The sequence below is a fragment of the Odontesthes bonariensis genome, chromosome 4 (assembly GCF_027942865.1).
Source record: "Odontesthes bonariensis isolate fOdoBon6 chromosome 4, fOdoBon6.hap1, whole genome shotgun sequence".
Taxonomy (NCBI): Eukaryota; Metazoa; Chordata; class Actinopteri; order Atheriniformes; family Atherinopsidae; genus Odontesthes; species Odontesthes bonariensis.
In genome coordinates, this window is record NC_134509.1 from 9186937 (window position 1) to 9205162 (window position 18226).

The 18226-nt window shown below is 42.3% G+C and overlaps 2 protein-coding genes across 2 annotated transcripts in view; one reads left to right on the forward strand and one right to left on the reverse strand.

The window, feature by feature from the left end:
* polq (polymerase (DNA directed), theta) overlaps positions 1–6214 on the forward strand; it is an 18840-nt gene extending 12626 nt beyond the window's left edge. Inside the window, exons 21-35 of the mRNA XM_075462830.1 lie at positions 53–193; positions 273–475; positions 744–951; positions 1033–1226; positions 1347–1475; positions 1827–2001; positions 2163–2286; positions 3200–3300; positions 3389–3471; positions 3550–3651; positions 3745–3856; positions 4558–4682; positions 4832–4967; positions 5071–5180; positions 5300–6214. Coding sequence (XP_075318945.1) covers positions 53–193; positions 273–475; positions 744–951; positions 1033–1226; positions 1347–1475; positions 1827–2001; positions 2163–2286; positions 3200–3300; positions 3389–3471; positions 3550–3651; positions 3745–3856; positions 4558–4682; positions 4832–4967; positions 5071–5180; positions 5300–5413 — 2057 coding nt within the window. The 3' untranslated portion in view covers positions 5414–6214. The remainder of the gene's footprint in view (positions 1–52; positions 194–272; positions 476–743; positions 952–1032; positions 1227–1346; positions 1476–1826; positions 2002–2162; positions 2287–3199; positions 3301–3388; positions 3472–3549; positions 3652–3744; positions 3857–4557; positions 4683–4831; positions 4968–5070; positions 5181–5299) is intronic.
* uba6 (ubiquitin like modifier activating enzyme 6) lies at positions 5723–17412 on the reverse strand. Its single transcript, XM_075462829.1, has 32 exons — positions 17360–17412; positions 16796–16884; positions 16524–16618; positions 16374–16402; positions 16161–16255; positions 15729–15840; positions 15268–15348; positions 14994–15116; positions 14610–14733; positions 14390–14493; positions 14217–14279; positions 13894–13970; positions 13650–13716; positions 13122–13265; positions 12775–12921; positions 12590–12670; positions 12395–12472; positions 12109–12290; positions 11632–11737; positions 11411–11500; positions 11227–11307; positions 11010–11138; positions 10859–10910; positions 10674–10737; positions 10523–10592; positions 10370–10441; positions 10157–10280; positions 9794–9987; positions 9456–9583; positions 9154–9241; positions 7647–7741; positions 5723–7512 (listed from the first exon to the last, which is right to left on the reverse strand). The coding sequence occupies exons 2-32, from the start codon at positions 16834–16836 to the stop codon at positions 7371–7373; spliced, it is 3078 nt and encodes a 1025-aa protein (XP_075318944.1). The 5' UTR covers positions 16837–16884; positions 17360–17412; the 3' UTR covers positions 5723–7370.
* Positions 17413–18226: the final 814 nt, after the last annotated feature.

Sequence of the window (18226 nt, forward strand, 5' to 3'; positions counted from 1 at the left end):
GAAATGAATCTGTTGAGTGCTGGCTCCTCATAGATGTATGCTTTCCGTTCAGCGTCCGCAGCTCCTCAGAAGCTTAACATGGCTGAAGGTTTTCCAGTGAGAGACAACAGAGGACTTGTTTTGATAGGGCTGTCTGTCTGCTGGGAAGCGAGAGATGCATACTACATATCTCTGCAGCACGAGCAGAGCAAAGGTACAAACGAGCGCGCTGATACACGCCGTCACACCTTTAAAAGTGCCTCGCTGAGTTCCGTGTGTTTGGCACCCCTCAGGTCTGAGCGCCAGTCTGGCTCCTCCTGCGCTGGACCAGGATTTGCCAGTTGGTGAAAGGCTGGAACAGGTGAAGGTCTGTCTGAGCAGACAATCAGCCGCTCACGAGGTGCGTGCGGTGGTCGCATATGACATCATCGAGGTGTACAAGACGCTAGTACTGAGCTGCGGCATCAGCTTGGAGGGACGTTGTGAAGATCCAAAGGTGAGAAAATTCAATCATATGTGCACCCAGTGCTTCTTCAAACACAGAGTAATATGAAAAAAAACCATCCAAATAGTTGCCAGTTAAGTGTTGAACAATGCTGCTCTGGTTTTGCCTTTAGAATAATTTAGATTGAAATGTGCGGCACATTAAGAATACTAATATGTTACGAAACGGGAAACATTATTTGTTTAGCTGCAAGTATTTAGGCTGGTTAAGAATATGAAGAAACTTCATAAATCAGCAAAGTGACACGTGTCTACCACAGGTTGCGTGCTGGCTGCTGGATCCTGGCAGCGAGGAGAGGACTCTTCCCAACATGGTGACTGTCTACTGTCCTGAAGAATTACCTCTGCTGGATGGACTCGGGAATGCGCATTCACACTGCCCTCGTGTCAGGGCAGCAACCAAGAGCGTGCTCATACATGCCGCCATGATCCATCTCACTGGCCTGCTAGAGAAAGATGGCACGCTAGGTATAAAAACGGTCCCTCTACAAGAAATGTGAAAATGATGTGTTTGGATGTCATTTTAACGTTGTTGTCCGTTCGTGTCAGATTTATTCAGGAGAATAGAGATGCCTTCCCAGGTTTGTCTGGCCCTGTTGGAACTGAATGGACTCGGCTTTAGTGTTGAAGAGTGTGAAAGACAAAAACACGTGATGCAAGCCAAACTGTCAGCGCTGGAATCCGAAGCTTACAGACTGGCTGGACACAGCTTCTCGCTCACCAGCGTCGACGACATAGCACAGGTCCAACTCTTCCCTCTCGACCCCAGTTGTGCTTTTTGATTTAACTCTCAGAGAAGTAAATGTGAAAAAAAAAAAAGCTAAGGGAAAGCAAAATAACACGCTCTCAAATTCCCGCTGTAGGTTTTGTTCTTGGAGCTCCACCTTCCTCCAAATGGTGACGTAGGTGAACCAAGCAGTAAGAAGACTCTGGGCTACACCAGGAGAGGCGGTGGCAGAATACGACTGGGAAAGCAGTTCAGCACCACCAAGGTGCAGCCATTTAGCATTCTTCATAATGATTTCTGTAGCGATATGTAATTACTGTTTTTTTTTTTTATTCATGAGGCAAGGTAAGTTTATTGTTTATTGCAGAATGTTAAAAAAAAACAATACAATAATTGGATTTAATCTGATCCGGTATATTTCATGCAGCATATGTCATCGGTTGTTCTCTAAAGCACCTTCCAAGTGGCTTAACAATAGATGTTGACTTCAGCACAAGATTGATTTAGTTCCAATTATGCATTAATCATGTTTCCTTCTCACAACATGGTTTGAGGTACCCTGCAGCAGTCAAATACAATGACTTCCGAGATCTAAGATTGACATTTTCCACATCAGGACGTTCTGGAGAAGCTTCGCCCCCTGCACCCGCTGCCAGGTATAATTCTGGAGTGGAGGCGGATCACCAATGCCTTGACGAAAGTGGTGTTCCCCCTGCAGAGGGAGAAGCAATATCACTCTGTACTGGAAATGGACAGGATATACCCCACCGCCCAGACCCACACGGCCACAGGTAAAACGCATACACACACCAACCAGTGCACAAAGATTTGACGTTCACAAACTTTGTGTTTAATCTAGACGCGTATCAGTGCTATGAGTTAAATCTAGCTTTTGTAAGACCCACTGTTATTTTAAGTAAATACATAACTTGCAGTGTCATTCTGTTTTCAGGCAGAGTGAGCTTCACTGAGCCCAACATACAGAATGTCCCAAAAGACTTTGAGATTTGCATGCCCACAGTGGTAGGTGAGAGCCCACCTTCACAAAGCAGCTTCCGCAGGACCAACAAACCAGGGTAGGGGCATCCTGCATCAAAGGTCCCTGCTCATGATCATCTTCTGTCTACTCATGTGTTCTCAGTGTTGCACTTCGAATAAAGAAAGTGCAGGGAATGGGATTCATAAATTCCCCAAATCCTAGATCCAAGTTTACAGTTAAATGTGAGTCATATCAGGGGATAAAGGGATTTATTTCATGGGGAAAAAAACTTGCAGTCACGATAAACGAAATCGTTTTTTAAGGGTTTAGTCTGTAGAGTGTCAGAAAAAGAAGGGAGTAGAAGAAAAAAGAAGTAGAAGTCCATTAAAAAATTACATAAACTTCTCTCATAAAATGCAAAGCCTTATGGTGCAAAATTTGGTGTTCACGGATTTTTCTCTTCAAAGATAACATGCTATTATTCAGTCAGCTTTTAAGTATCACTATCCAGTCCCAAATATGGTCACTTCTGGTTCCAAAAGCAGCAGGATGGTGAAAGCTTGAGGGTTCAAATCCCAATGGGGGAAGTCACAGCTGCTTCTTCCATCATTCATTTACAGTTCATGGTTCGATCAGTGCCTGGAGGAAGATTTAAAATTTTTCAAAAACAAAAGCAACGCAGCGTACTGATCCATATGTACTTCTTTTTGTTTGATTTGTGATGTTTGAGTCCAGTCTTTCATGGTCATTTTCATAATAACCCGTATAGCTTTTCAACTGTGCAAATCTTGCTGTGTTGCATGGAGTTCTGTTTGAAAATTGATTTCTGATATAATGCCAAGTTACATATATTGTTCACTAAAGTATCAAAAGGCTTCATAATGCACAACGTTACATTCTGTTAAGATTTGGGATGCACTTAATTTTGTGAGGTTACTTCGAAGCTGACTGGTTTGAGTAAAGATGAATAAAAGAACTGGAAATGACTGGCTGTTATTAAAATGTTTCAGAAAGAGGAGATCCTCTGTGTTGCCGACGGTTACTGCTGAAACTTCAGAACAGGGCCCATCCTTCTCTGTTAGCATGCGTCATGCTTTCATTCCTTTTTCAGGTTTGCACGATAACACAAATCAGTCTTTTTGCACGTAGCTTAGTTTGGGACCCTGTCATCAGCCATGTTTGTTTGTACTGGACTGTAGGCGGAATGATATTAGCAGCTGATTACTCCCAGCTGGAGCTGCGAGTGCTGGCTCACCTCTCGAAGGATCAGCGCCTTCTGCAGGTCAGTGGCAGAGCGAGACAACATTTGAATTCAATCTGTCAGCGGAGTAAAATCACAGAGCCTCTTTGTGTTCACAAGGTGCTGAATGGAGGAGCAGACGTGTTTCGCTGCATCGCTGCAGAGTGGAAAAGTGTTGACCCAGAGTCGGTGCAGGACAGCCTCAGGCAACAGGCGAAACAGGTCCAACTAGGCAGGAGAAAGAGGTTTACATAAATGGAGATGCATGGATTCTCACTTGTACGCTCACCTCTGTGTACATGTGTTGGTTGACAGATTTGCTACGGCATCATCTATGGAATGGGAGCAAAGTCTCTGGGGGAGCAAATGGGTGTGGAGGAGAATGATGCGGCCTGCTACATCGAGAGTTTCAAAGCCAGATACAAAGGTATACACCGACACTAACCCCCGATTCATCTCTAATCAAAGTGGCAAATGCTCTTTAAGCTTGCGCGATAGTGAAGGTTTGCTCGTTATCACTCGGATACAGTTGCTTTTAAAGGATCTGATAAATACTGTTCATGGCACAAAACCAGTCAAAGTACGCTCTAGAGCAAATATAGATGTTAGGAAAAGATAGAACACACTCTTTTACGTCAACGCTTTCACGGTTCTGGACGGAATAAAACAATCATCTGGTCCCAGCCAGATCTTAAAGTTAGGCACAATAAACCTCAAATTAACATTATTACAACATACTACATTCTGTAATTATTCAGTCAGCAAAAAGTAAGCAAAAATGCCGAGGCAGTGTGTAAAAAAACTAAATTCACTCTTACTGATTCAATAGGAGTTAAGAGGGTAAGTGGCAGCTAAGTTCAGCTAATCAAATGCACTTTATTGATTGGTCAGCAGCAACTGTGAGCACCTCTATAAAAGCAGGACTGCTGTCGATTAAAATATTTGTGTAGATTCTCAGTCGTCCAGGTCATTATAATCCTAGGAGCTTGAAGAGGCAAATGGACTTTGTTTCTTGGTTCTTGAAGGCGTTTCACCTGTCATCCGATAGAAGTGCAGAGCTGAAGAAGAACCCAATCCAGAAACCGCTGGTCTGAAACAGATATGTCCGTGTCCTGTCGTCTATTTCAGGGATCAATGCTTTTCTTAAACAGACCGTGAAGAAGTGCATGAAGGATGGCTACGTTCAGACGTTGATGGGCCGTAGGAGATATTTAGCTGGCATCACCAGCACCAATACACACATCAAAGCTCATGTAAGCATGCCTGTCCATCAGAGTGCATACACTATGTTTTACATGTAAAATATGAGCGACATTTATGCCATGCATGTTTTACACAAAAAAAAATATAAATCCTTATTTAATTCCCTTTCTGTGCGTCTCATGCTCCATTGCGGATTCAGGCAGAGCGTCAGGCAGTGAACACAACTGTACAGGGTTCAGCAGCTGACATTGTTAAACTCGCTACTGTAAACATCCAGAAACGGCTACGGAAAACATACCCTGCAGCGCCACTATCTCACCAGCACACACACACAGGTGATCTCATCACAGTCTTCTTCTAATTTTTTATTTATTTTTTGTTAAACAAACAACCCATGCTGGCAGAAGACTAAATGAATCATATCTGTTATCATGCCAGCTCAAAGTCGGCGCAGAGCTGCGGCGGCTCCTCAGCTCAGGGGAGCCTACTTTGTCCTGCAGCTGCACGATGAGCTCATCTATGAAGCCGCAGAGCAGGATCTCATACAGGTGTGAAAATCAGTGTATGACCTGTCTAATTGTGAGAGGAATTTGGAAAATAACTGTGGTCACTGGATGGATTCATACTTTTAGTCACTGTTTGTCAACCAAACTTTTCTCTCTGTCAGGTTGCACAGATAGTAAAGAGGGAGATGGAGTCTGCAGTGAAACTATACGTGAAGCTAAAGGCCAAAGTCAAAGTGGGAACCAGTTGGGGGAACCTGCAGGACCTCGATGTATGAAGTTAACATTTTTTTTAATGAAATGAAAAGAAATTCTTTTGAGATACCTATATAAAAAAAAAAATCATTTGCACATTTTTTTAAACACAGCTATGACGGCTATGGAAATGGAAAATAAATTGAGTCTATGCTAACACTACAGGAACTATTTAATGTACTCATGGATAGGCTTACCGGTGTACAGAATCATAACATGTATTATATACCACTGCAATCATACTTTAAGGATGTCAGGTGTAACGTAATGAACTGAAAGGATATTTGTACAAGCTAAGAAATGTGTTGATTCTTCAAACAAAGACACTCAGGCAGTTTTAATCTTGAGGAAATCTTTGAATTCTCACATTTTATTGGACCATTGGTTGAGCTGGTTGCCACGAGAACATACATCATTATCATCGTCTCATCAACACTTTTGTTTAACACTCGTGAAATTCACTGCTCGAGAAGGGTTTCTAATATGGCAGATATTCGCTTTAAGCGCAATGCACCGCCTCCGATTATGGGCGGAGAAATAAATGAATGGCGAGGAAGCGTCTCTTGTGACTTCAGTCTCGACTGTTTTGATTTCGGGCAACAAAAAGTTTTTTCGAGGGAGGTGACCTGTTCCTGGATCTTCAATAAAGATTCCATTCAAAACTGCAAGGACAGCGTTGCCCATATAAGCAGTTCCGACTACCAGTATTTCAAAGACCCCATCACAACCTTCAAGTGGAACTAAATAAAAGGGCGATTCATTTGCCTGGACAAACACTTGTGACCACTTGTTTTCACTAACAGTTGCCCAGTGCAACATGACTCAACGGAGCTCATCGACACAGGCTCAGTGTGACACAAAAGGAATAACAAGTAAATAAATACATGTTGTAGAAATACATCCATAAATGTGATTAAACTGTGAACAACAAAGATTTCTTTAGAAAATTTGTTTTTAAAGTAGGAGTGTGATCCCAGATGTTGGTACAGATGTTTTATGTCTGTGTAAGGCTTTTCCTTGCGGCTAACAAGCATTTAACTTAATCCAGTTTAATCCAATGAATAACCGTTTTTAACCATGTGTTTAAACGATGTCAGTGCAGCGACTAAGTACAAAACAAGTTACGCGAGGCTGGCAACTACGATCAGGTGGTTCCACCTAATGGAGCTATACAGATAAGATGCATCATGTGACTAAGTTGCAATGTGATAACAACAACAACAACAAAAAAAAAACATCTCAGCTTTTCTGAGGATTCTTACATGCATCAAAACTAAACTGTTCAGGTGATAAAAGGATGCCAATCATCTGCAGACACAGCAATACTGAGTTTCTTTGGTGGGTTTCTGCCACTTTCCACTGACCTGTTGAACCATGCAAACCATCTTGACCTGCTTCAACAAAGGGACGACCAACAACTGGCAAATTCCGAGAAAGCGGATGATTCGATGACTACCGACTAAAAATGTGTCACTGTGCCAACTGTCCTGCTCACACTCCGCTCCTTTAGAGCCAAACAGATTTGAAAACAGAAGTGAGAAATGGGCTGTGTGGGTGTAGCTTTCTGGGAAAAGCTTTTTGTGTTGTTGTTTTTTCCTTTAAGGCTTACAGCCACAAAAAAAAAAAAAAAATTATTAATTAATTAAGGCATCAACACAGGCAGAGCTGTGCATTTCACCAGAGTAGAAAACAGAATAGAGAAAAAAAATAAAATATGTACAGAGGTACAATAATAAGTGCTACTCAGGCAGCCTCGTGTTCCACTGGCTAGATGTGAGGCAAGAAAAACTGGGGCCACTTGTGGCCCCTCTTGCTCCGTGAAGTACTGGGTGATTGTGCTGGGACCAGGAGCTTTTATGATCCTGCAGGAAAACTCTTGGCCCTGGCCTACGATCTTTTTTTTTTTTTTTTTTTAAACAGTTTACATGAAAGAAGAGACATAAGGACACATGAGGTTTAAAGATGACATCTCGGAAGCTGTCAGGGCGTCTTGTCGTCGGGACTGAAGTAGTACCTAACAGGAGGGCCAGGGAGGTCCTCGTCGCCGTCGGCCTCTGGAGCGAATGATAAGGTAAGGTCAACGTAGCGGCGATCCACTGACGGTTTGATAAGCTTCTGCATCCTGTGGGAGGCCGAGGTTAAACGCATTGATAGAATTTAAGTGGTAGTAAATATTTCAGATAAGAATCACATTCTCCCCATTGTCTCAACAAGTGGTGCTTAGTGTCACAAAAAAAAAAAGAATTTAGCACTTACGTCAGTTTCAGTCTCTTCGAGTGTCCGGGCATCACGGGTACATAGAGCATCTTTACACCGTGGACAACCATAGTGGGTTCAATCCCATACTTTTCCTATAATAACACAGCAAATGGTCAACTAAAACTCGCCTCGGCAAAGAAATACTGCAAACTATAGCTGGGTGACATGAACCAATATTCGTATGCCAGTATTGGTGGGCAAAATGGTGACATTCACTGGTATTTTATACAAACTGGGCTGAATATTTCATTTTAACTCAATGTCACACATCACAAGCACTTAACATCAAATTCTGAAATAAAATTCATAGAATGTAATAGATCTTTTTTTCTTTTAACCTTCTCCTCCTGGTAACAGTGAATGGGCTGGACCCCACTGGTTCATGTACATGGTTTTATGGAGACTATAAATTTATGACTGTGCATATTTCATCAGTGGATACACTTCAGGCAACTTTACACTAAGTCACTGTGACAATGGACTGAAAACTTTACAATGCGACTCCACACCAACCTAAAGAGCCTGTTGAGATTACCGTAAAAATGTGAAGTCGGCAAAGTGAATGCAAAGAAGGGACTCGAGAGTCACTCATGACTGTCTGGATAATTGTCACACCTAACGGACCTAAACTGGAAAATGTGTGACGGTTCCATTTCCAGATAAAAAGGTTTTCCAGGTTTTCCTCAGAACTACGCCACACCTGTTTGCTTTTACTCACACTGAACTGTTTCCTCTACACTGGAAGCGACAAAATACCTTAATTTACCTCTCTGCCACGTTTGCTCAAAAATGTTGCTTCATTTTTCAGAAGAGTTCTGAAGAAATCAGTCACAAAGTCTAGCTGGCCGAGGTGACCCAGCGAGAATTCCTCCGAATCAGGTGTGTGTGTTTTTTAAGCAGGGGAGTGACCTATGTGATGTGTAATCGAATGCTTCCTGAAGCTCTCCAGTAGATTTCACTATTTCGGGAAAGAAATTCACAAGTGGTTACCCAAATTTATTTGAGCGACCATTTGCTTTAAATTGCAACTGCTCGTCATCCAGGAAAAGTTTTGGTCGGGTAGTCCAAGTTGACAGAGAGCAGCTTTGTTTGGCAGAAACACGTGAGGGAGGAAAAAACATGAGGACTCTCATGTGGCTGCTCTGGCAACACACTGCCACAGAATTTAGCTAGTGTGTCCAACATGTGGCTACACGCAAGGGTGATGCCTTTCTTAAGAAAATAATCAGAAAAAGCTAGAGACAAGTGCAGCTAAATCTTGGGCTGACTTACACAGAGGGAGAAGAGTGGGCGGTGCTGCGCCGTAAAGAGAACTGCACACGGGCAGCTTTACGGGAGAAAAAGATGGTGGTTATATCAGTATAAATGGTGGTGTCTGATTTCATACCTTCTCTGAAAAGAATACCTGTTATCGCTTAAAAAGTCGGTGTATCGGCCCGGCCCCGCAGTAAATGAAAACACAACCTGAGATAACAACACGGAACAATGCAAGCGGATGCCTCACCCTCACTGCATTCATGAAGTCAGAGAGAGTGAAGTCCTCGTGGCCAAAGACAGTCCAACAGTCCCAGATGGAGAAATAGATGTTGTTCCTGGAAAAGACACCACGATTGGTAACATCTCGGACAAAAAGCCTTCACTTTTAATGCCATGAATGAAACATCGAGGTTCACTTCATGACGTAAATAGATTTCAACTTTCCAGTACACAGAAGTCAAAACGGCAACAGGTTTTCTGCCAGATTTCATCAGCTCTCCGCCAGAATTAGAACGTACGTGAGGGAGAAAGCGCAAAATATCCTCCTACCTGATGAGTGTCTGCTTAACAGGGGCCGTCTCTGAGAGCACGACGACTGGAATGGCCAAGTTAAAGAAGCAGTTTTTGAACGATTCAAACTCGTAGCCTCCAACCACTTTGATCAACTCCAGGGACACCTGAACATGAATAACTAAAAGTTACTGTGCAGCTTGACATTGAACAAAGGAATCATTTAAAAGATTGTACATTTTCTGACAGCTATGTGCAACACAATACATTTTATTTCTAGAAACAGACACTTTGATGGCGAGTTAAACAACACTGAAAACTCAAATCTGAAAATCCAGGTTAAAGTCCCAACTGACGCTGTCCAAAACTGTTCTCACCAGTCCAGCCACGGCAGCTGTGGCCGTGGCGATAGCGGGGATGATCTTGCCGGCAATGCGTTTGGTCTTTAGCCTGTCGGCTGGCTGGATCGAGTACATCCTGGCTCTGAGGGAGGATGCTGATGTGACATAATCTATGTGGCCGTTGCTGTCGTCATCCTTTTCAAATTGAAGGGGACTCATCTTTAACCCCTCTGCAGTAAGGGGAAACAACACGTGTTAATGATAAATATGGTTTAGAGATTAGATTTACAGACTAACGTGGAAAGAGAAAAAAAACAATCACACACACTTGTAATGTATGACGACTCCAGGTTTGGGATAATAAATGGATCAGTCAGCTTGAGTGTCCATGTTGCATACCTGGTGTGACCCTGTCGGTAGCAATGGCTTGCTCCAGCTGTGCGATGGCCTCCCTCTCCTCCTCACTGCTTAGAGGCAGCTTCATATGATCGGGCTTCTTTGCTGACTCATCTGTCTCTATACACTGCCAGTGAAAGATCCATACCAATCAAGTTCTTTTTTTTCCCCAATACTCAGGCAGAAATCAAAGGCTACATTTAGCCGGAAGCTTACTTTCTCGGAGGGTCTGTACTCGGGGATCTTGACATCAGATAGAATCCTCGTCACCACCTCTTCAGAAAGATCCTGACACAGAAAACAGCCCAGTTAGTAAGTGATTGAGTGTGTGTGGTTCCAACTGATTATACACAAAGGTAGTTGACCTACCTTTTCTGAGTAAGGGATGCTATAAATCTCTGCAAAGAGCCGTGCAGTACTGACGATAAAGGTGAAATGCCTGATGGGAAGAGCAGTAAGATTGGACGAGAGAAATGCAGTACGAGAAAAGGCATAAACTATAACATAAGAGCATACTCACAAAGAGTCTTTCAAGTCAAATTCAAGAGGTGTTGGAGGTCTTTTTGGGGACTGCCAAAACAAACCTGTGGCGGGAGATAGTTAGAGACATGACAGGCTGTAGTTATGCATAACGAATTATTGTGTTACCATCTGATAACTTTATAGGTTTGCAACCGATTTAAAAAAATAAATAAATAAACTTACTTCCATCTTTTAACCTCGTGTCCAGAGGAAAGCAGTGCAACAGTTGTAGGGCCTAGATAAAACCAGTAAACAAACAATGTGTAGAAATGGTGTAGCACTATGGGCCGAACCTCTATGCTTTTAATGAATTTTTAGGGACAGACCAAATTACCTTTCTCTTGAAATACTTTTCAAATTTCAAACGGGCCATCGTGATGCACTGCACCCACTGACTGGGCCGTCTGCTGAGCAGCTTAATGACCTGGAATGACCCCTCCAGACTTTCCCCTGCCTGCATCCTCTACACACACACACAAATAAATAAACAGGGACGCTTTACAGGCATGTTAAATGAGCGAGAACAACATTTGCGACATAGAAAATCTTACCTGTGTCACTACTTCAGCTGAAGGGTGTGTCTGCCAGAATGAGTTGTACAAGGAGGGCTTATGGAAAAAGGCACTCTCAAACTAAACAAGGAAAGGAGAAAAAAAAAGAAAAAGAAACATGAAGCAGTCTCCATAACAACATGTCCAACATGATTAAAGAATGCTGGTTTTTAAGCTGCGAAACCTTGTCTCTGGCCCACTGAATGGTGTGCTCTATAACAGATGGGAACGACTTGAGAGTGCAGAACGGGATCTCTTCTTCTGGGGGGTCCCGCTGGAGGCCAAAAGGTTAGATATTTAAGGATGATGACAGACCTAAATAATTCAGGTATTTAAAGAACATATGAAAGGAAAAAAAAATTATACAAACATCACCAGAAAATTAAGACTCTTTCATAGACTTACATGGCTATTGTAGGACTCCGTCAATTTCGGCACAATGATCTCAGTGTGTCCTTTCGTTCCCATGGTGCCAGAGTCCAGGAGAGGTCTCTGATTGGACACACAGCGGCTGCAAAGTAAGATCGACACCTGTCAGTTGCATGAAATACTTTCATGATTCGAAATTTGTACATTAGTGCCGTGAGAAAATTTAGAATGAGAAGATGGAGACTTGAGATAAAAAAAAAAGAAAGAAATACAATATGCAAACTTAGGAAGCCACTGGATGTTGGATTAGAGCAGCAGAAACTCGGAGCAAAACAAAAAGAACCATAACCATGCGAGTTGCTGGATGAGAAAGCTTAGATTATATCATACACAGAGAGACAATGACTTCGTTCTCCAGTAAACACACCATTACTCCCCTTTACAGTGCAAATAGGTTTTTGCTGCAGTATTAATGTTCAAAACATTGGATTTCAACACAATGTCCTCACAAACCTGTCCACGTATCTCCGCCCCTCCACGTTGTCCAGTGCAGTGACCACCACGTCCTGCGAGGAGTAGAAGGAGTCATTGTAGATGCCCTCAGTCGCTGGACACACCTTGTTCAAGTGAGCGTCGACCTGCAGGTCGGGGTTGATGTCATGAGTAGCCTCTGCTGCGGTGGTACTTTTTGGTTTCTGAGACAGGTAGAAAGGTTGGAATGGGGGGGTGGGTGGGTTAAAATTGAGCATGAGAGTTGATTTCAGCAGACACGAAAACCATAAATACGAAATCTATTCACCTGTATATGATAGGGTCTGAAGAGAAACTGCCTGTTGAGGTTAGACTTTTCTATGAGGTCTGGGTCTGTGATGCACACCTGAGAAGTGGAATATGCAGCACAGTAAATTCCGGTGAAGTCGCATTAACAATAGATGAAATATATGCCAAAATGCAGCCAGACGGCAGAATGAATACAAATGGAGGAGACGCCCACCTCGCCTGAGCTCTTGGACAATCCCACCCCGAGCAGGGCAAAGTTTTTTAGCATCTCACAGCCTATTGCACCACAGCCAACCTTGAGGAAAATAAGTAACCCTTTAGTTATTTCAGATGTGACCTTAAAACAAAAAAAAACATTCAATGTCTGCCTTTATTATGCTGATAAAGTCCAATTCCTACCATAAAAACCTTGAGCTTGTGTAGATCAAGACACATTGATTCACCAATGCAAGCTCGTAATCCGTCATATCGATCGCCTCTGGGGATAAACTCCTCAACAGAAAGAGACTGAAGAGGCCTGACTACTTCAATGGTGTCAAGATAAAACTAAAGACATGTGAGAGAAAGAGAGAGAATGAGATCACTTTGATGAAATGAAAAGAGCAAAGAAAAAGTGAAATTTTGAAAAAGTTATCGGAATTAGCCCTACATATTGTAGAAAAAGGGCTGTTAAGCATCAACACACACTGTTTTTTTTTTTTTTAACTTGTGAAATAGAGGTATACGACTCAAGTTTAGTAACCTACCCATTGCTGCAGTGGCGCAAACTTCCCTGTGATGGCCTTGAGAACTTCCTGACTGGCTATTCCTCCTACAGCTGCAGCGAGTGGTGGAAGAGTTCCCCTTGCCGTCCTGGACAGACAGCGCACCAGCTCAGTATTCAAAGGAGCCTATGAGGGAGGAAGAAGGCAACATTTGTCTCTCGTATATAAAAATGACAAGACTGAAGAGGCATGATATCCTAACTGCCAATATCCCATATGTGAGGTATTTCCAACACATTATGGATTATCGTTAATGCAGAAGAAGAGACCTTTTTCCCCAACTCATTGCAGAGAGCATCAAGCCTCTCCTGTAGCAGAATTAACATCCTTCTGTGCTTGCTGATACTGCCCACAGGCAGATGCAGACCTAAAGCACAATGCTACACAAAACTACTTTAAATAGCATGTCAAATGTAACATGTATATCCTTTAGGATTTGGGAAAAAAAATGTTTCTGACTACAGCCACAACATGGCGGGCAAATTGCATGTTAAATCTAGAAAAACTCACTTTGTACTTCAGAGTTGCGTTCACTTCCTCAGTCAGCTTCAGTAAAACCTCAGCATCCTGTAAACACCTGAAGAATGCAAAGCAAATCTGCTCAAGACCTCAATTGTCATCCCATCACATTTCATAAGCATCACACACTGACAAGCAGCAGAAATCGTATCCTCCAGTACTGAGGGAAAACAAAAATATAGAGCAGTATGTTGTATTGGACAGTAAAAAGCTGAGAATGTCAAATCTTGTTTACCCAATGTTGGGAAGTCTACAATGCTGCTCCTGGAAGGTGTCCAGTGCCAACATGGCTGCATGGATCTGTAGCGGGGCCTGATGGGGAGATTGAAAACAACAACAACAAAAAATTGGGATTCCACTTGTTTGTGCATGTGCACTCCTGTTACTTGTAAACAAGGAAGGCAGTGTTATTGAGCTCAAGAGTTGATTTTCTATATATTAGCTTCACAAATTATCCATGCTGCTTAGCTGACCATGGTGACATGCCCGATGATGTAAGCCAACTTCTTGAGGCTGGAAAACCCAAAGCAAGCGGGTTACCTGGCCCACTGAACTCACCTCTGGTTTACTGAAGTCTGGAATCAGCACCTGAGGATCACACAGCTGCTGTTCTAATGTTTCCTGAAAAAGTGAACATATCCAAAAGCACTTGGTTAATATAGTTCATTTGAACATCTACGCTTTTTTTTCCTCCAACTAGGAGATTTCTGAAGACAAACTTTCTAACTTACAAATTTGTATGTCTTAGGCGTTTTCACCAGAACAAAGAAACCTCCGTGTGCATATGGTTGGAACTGTGATGTGTCTCCTATTGCAAAACTGTGAGGGGAAAGGACTAATACGACACACACACACACAAAATGGGAAAAACATAGCTTTGATTATGTTACCTTTATATTTTGTGGCCTCAAACAGAATAATCTGAAGGTGGATGCAATGTAGATGCAATACCTGAAACCTGTCGTACAGTAGAGTTGAGCTCCTCCATGCCCCTGACCTCTCTGAAGATAACATTCTGGCCTGTCTGTAGACCATGCGGCTGGTTGTCCATGCAGGTCACCACCCCAGGATTGTCCTGAAACAGAAAAAATGAAGAAGCTGAAGCAATTGTTTTTAGATCATGCAAAAATGCCCAAAATCCATCTTAATCTCCTCGTGCACATCCGTAACTGGTTTTTACATTAAACAACAGAGAGAGGAAGAATGAAACTTTGTTCAGGTCTCTAAAGAATGACAAAAGATAAGATAAAAATGACTTCAAAGTGTATGCGGGGATTCCAGAGGAACAGCTAGAACTCATCTTTTAGGCACAGAATGTGAGAGCAAGGGGCCTACCTGGGATATACTTTGGATGAAAATCTCCTTTGGCTCCTCTCCTGTGGGATCAGACACTTCAAACTCCTCTCCAAAATCACAAAACACTCGCACACAGATGCCGTATGCATCACAGCAGATGAACTGGCAAAGAAAAAAACAAAACAAAGGCAACACAATTTGATTAATCAACTGGCTAAATGTTTTGTTTGGACCATATGGGTGTTTCCATAGGTAGTACAAGGTTTAGCTGATGCTTTGCTACATACAACCACAACAGGGACTGCATACTTACTCTGATGGGAGGCTGTTGTGAGTGGCAGAACTTATTCACTCTCTTCTGTAGGCTCAAACTGGCCTCCGTCAAAATCACACACTGCAAGAGAAGACGAAACAGATCAACACTGAACGTTACCCGCAGTTAGCAGAAGCCAGTGGAGAACAACACTGCTTTCAATTCAGGTTAAATGCAATCTGAACCCAAATGAAAATGGAAAACATATCAAAGCGTTGCAGTAAAGTCGATTAAATTGGTGCTCCAAAATTTTGTCCAAAAAGATTTTTTAATTTGGAGCACCTGTGCGGCCACTGGAAAGAGTTAATCTGGAGCCTTGCTGCAGGAATGGCCTTGCAGGCTTTAGTCATATTTTGAGAATTTTTCCATACTTACAATCTACACATCAACACCAGGAGGAGCGCTAGACAACTATTTTGCTTAGACTGTGAGTGAGCAGATTCTGAAAGGCTTCGACTTACCTGATACTTTCTGAGAAAACCGAGATCAGTGTTGTCGTCCAGCAGAGAGGAAGACATCTCAACTTGGACATAAGGGTTCAGCTCTGTGACCCGAGGACACACTGCCTCCACCCTGTGATAGCAACATAAAAGCCTGGGTGATCATGTCTAAGACCTAAATAATAAACATGCCCAGCGCTCACTGACCAATCACAAAAATAATCACAATGACAGAACTATAAACAGATACTTGAGGATGTGTCTCAATTTTTCTCTTGTATGTCCAAGGAAACTAGTTTTGTTAGCTATTGCTAAATGACCTCAATTGCTAAAAAAGCCTAGTTTATAAGAGCTTTACTAGAGCCTTTTCGACTCAATCCCAAAACTTTTTTCCTTCAACTGTCACACAGCTGCACATGAATCACTACACTTCACCTTTAAGGCATGCATTACCTTCTCCTCTGGCTCAAAACATCGTCTTTGCGGATAAAAAAGTTCAGGCCAAGATCCCAGGTCTCACACAGCTGTGTGTCGTGAAGGGTCACCGCCTGCACAGGACACACGTGTACACAGATTATTGTGCTGTATGCGCAAACATAAATCTGATTCTCAGGATGCACTAAAAAAAAAAAAATTTAAATCCCAAGACGAATCAAGCGAGCTTACCTTCACACCAGCAAGGGCAATATTCTTTGCTGTAAAAACAAAAGTCAAATTGGTTAGTCTCACATCACTTCTGGCACTGCAGGTCATCTGATAAATTAGGCATTAAATATCACAGAGTGATGTGGTGCTAAAATGCGTCGTCTTGCCTACCTATCTCAACCCCCAGTGCTCCCATTCCACTGAGAAATACTGAGGACTGGGCCATCTGGTGCATAGCACTGTCTCCAAGCACATATCGCTGGCGGCTGGAGGGAGGGAAGATGGATGAAGAAAGAGGGTAGTGAGGCGCATTGAAGAACAACAATTGCACTGGCTGTCGCATGTAGAGCAGCTCTGTCATTTCCTGACTTGACTGCCATACCTTGTTATCTGTAGTTTCAAGATGACTGATTAATCAATAAGGTGCCAAAAGGTGCACTTGCCTGTAAAGAGAGTCGTCAATCTCCATCAGGTCTGCAGCCATACCGGGAGGGGAAGGGGGTTTCTGCAGATTCAGAGACACCGACTCTACCTAATAAAAAAAATAATACATAGACAGTGATTAACACAGTTATTGCATAAATTATTTAAACCAACGCCCTGTTGTATGTTAGCTACATAGCTAACTAACTATTAATACCAGCCAGTTGACAGCAGCGCTGTTGACTACAAAGTGTCAACTGTGGGACAGGGGGAAGGAACAATTTCTAACCGTCAAGTCTTGTAACGGATGTAACGTGACTACCTTAATAAGTCGAGCTGGTTTATAAAGCTGCTGAGGAAAACTCAACGTTAGCAGCTACAGCTAGCTAGCAATGAGTGCCACTACTGCCTGGTGCCGGTGGCCAGGAAACTCGTGAACTCGTTAAAAGTGATGACACATATGTTAGGCCACATAAAACTCGTCACACAATCCAGATACTAAAGGCAATATTATCTGTATCAAGCAAAATGTAAAATATCTTGTTAATGTTTTTAAAATTTGGCTAAATACCCTACGTAGATACCTGACAGTTCGCGAGACGGGCTACGGCGAATGAATGGCTATGACTGGTTAAAATCTGGGACTGGTTCCGGGTTACAATAATCACATGACCGATATAATCCAATGATATCATAGTAGTTTTTAATCACTGGATTTGTGAATAAATTTAGTATGTTTTGGTGTTCTGTAATGTAAAACAGCCAAACTTTAAAATAATATTTTTTACGGGAAATTCAACAGATAATGTTTAGCCTTTAAATTTCCATCAATTCACCCATCTATATAAATCCGCATGTTATACAAGATGTCAAGAAAAAATAGAAATAGTAAAGAAGAAATAGTAGAGAAGAAGGCAGGTGGGGGTTGTGCATTTCCTGTTAAGACTCTAAACTTTGATACTATAAGAGATCCGTTCACTTGAAAATAGGGCTGAAATATGATAGAAATAGAGTGATGTTTTAGACATTTTGATGAGCCTTGAGGAGCATGATTTATCCCTTTGGACTTGAGGTTTGACATTACCTATTGAATTTGTTCAACCCCATCCTCTCAAAGAATTATGATGTCTTCAGTGTTTAATACACACGTACTATGTCTCTGTGTTATGTTGGGTATCAGTGCTCAACTCTTTGACTGATCTCTAATGTTTAAAAAGCTTTGCACTGAATAACTACACTTTAGGGATCTAAAGAGAGCTTGGTGAACCGGTCCAAGCTGGAGAGACAGATCAGAACAGCCGGTGCGCCACTGTTTAAAGAAACAAAGGTCAACAGCCAAGTGAAACATTTACATCTGTCTGACTCCAGTTCTGAACGGTGATGTGTGAAAAATACAAAATTATTCCTGTCTTTGGTATATTTATGTAAGAGTTTAAGTTTCTTTGATCTCT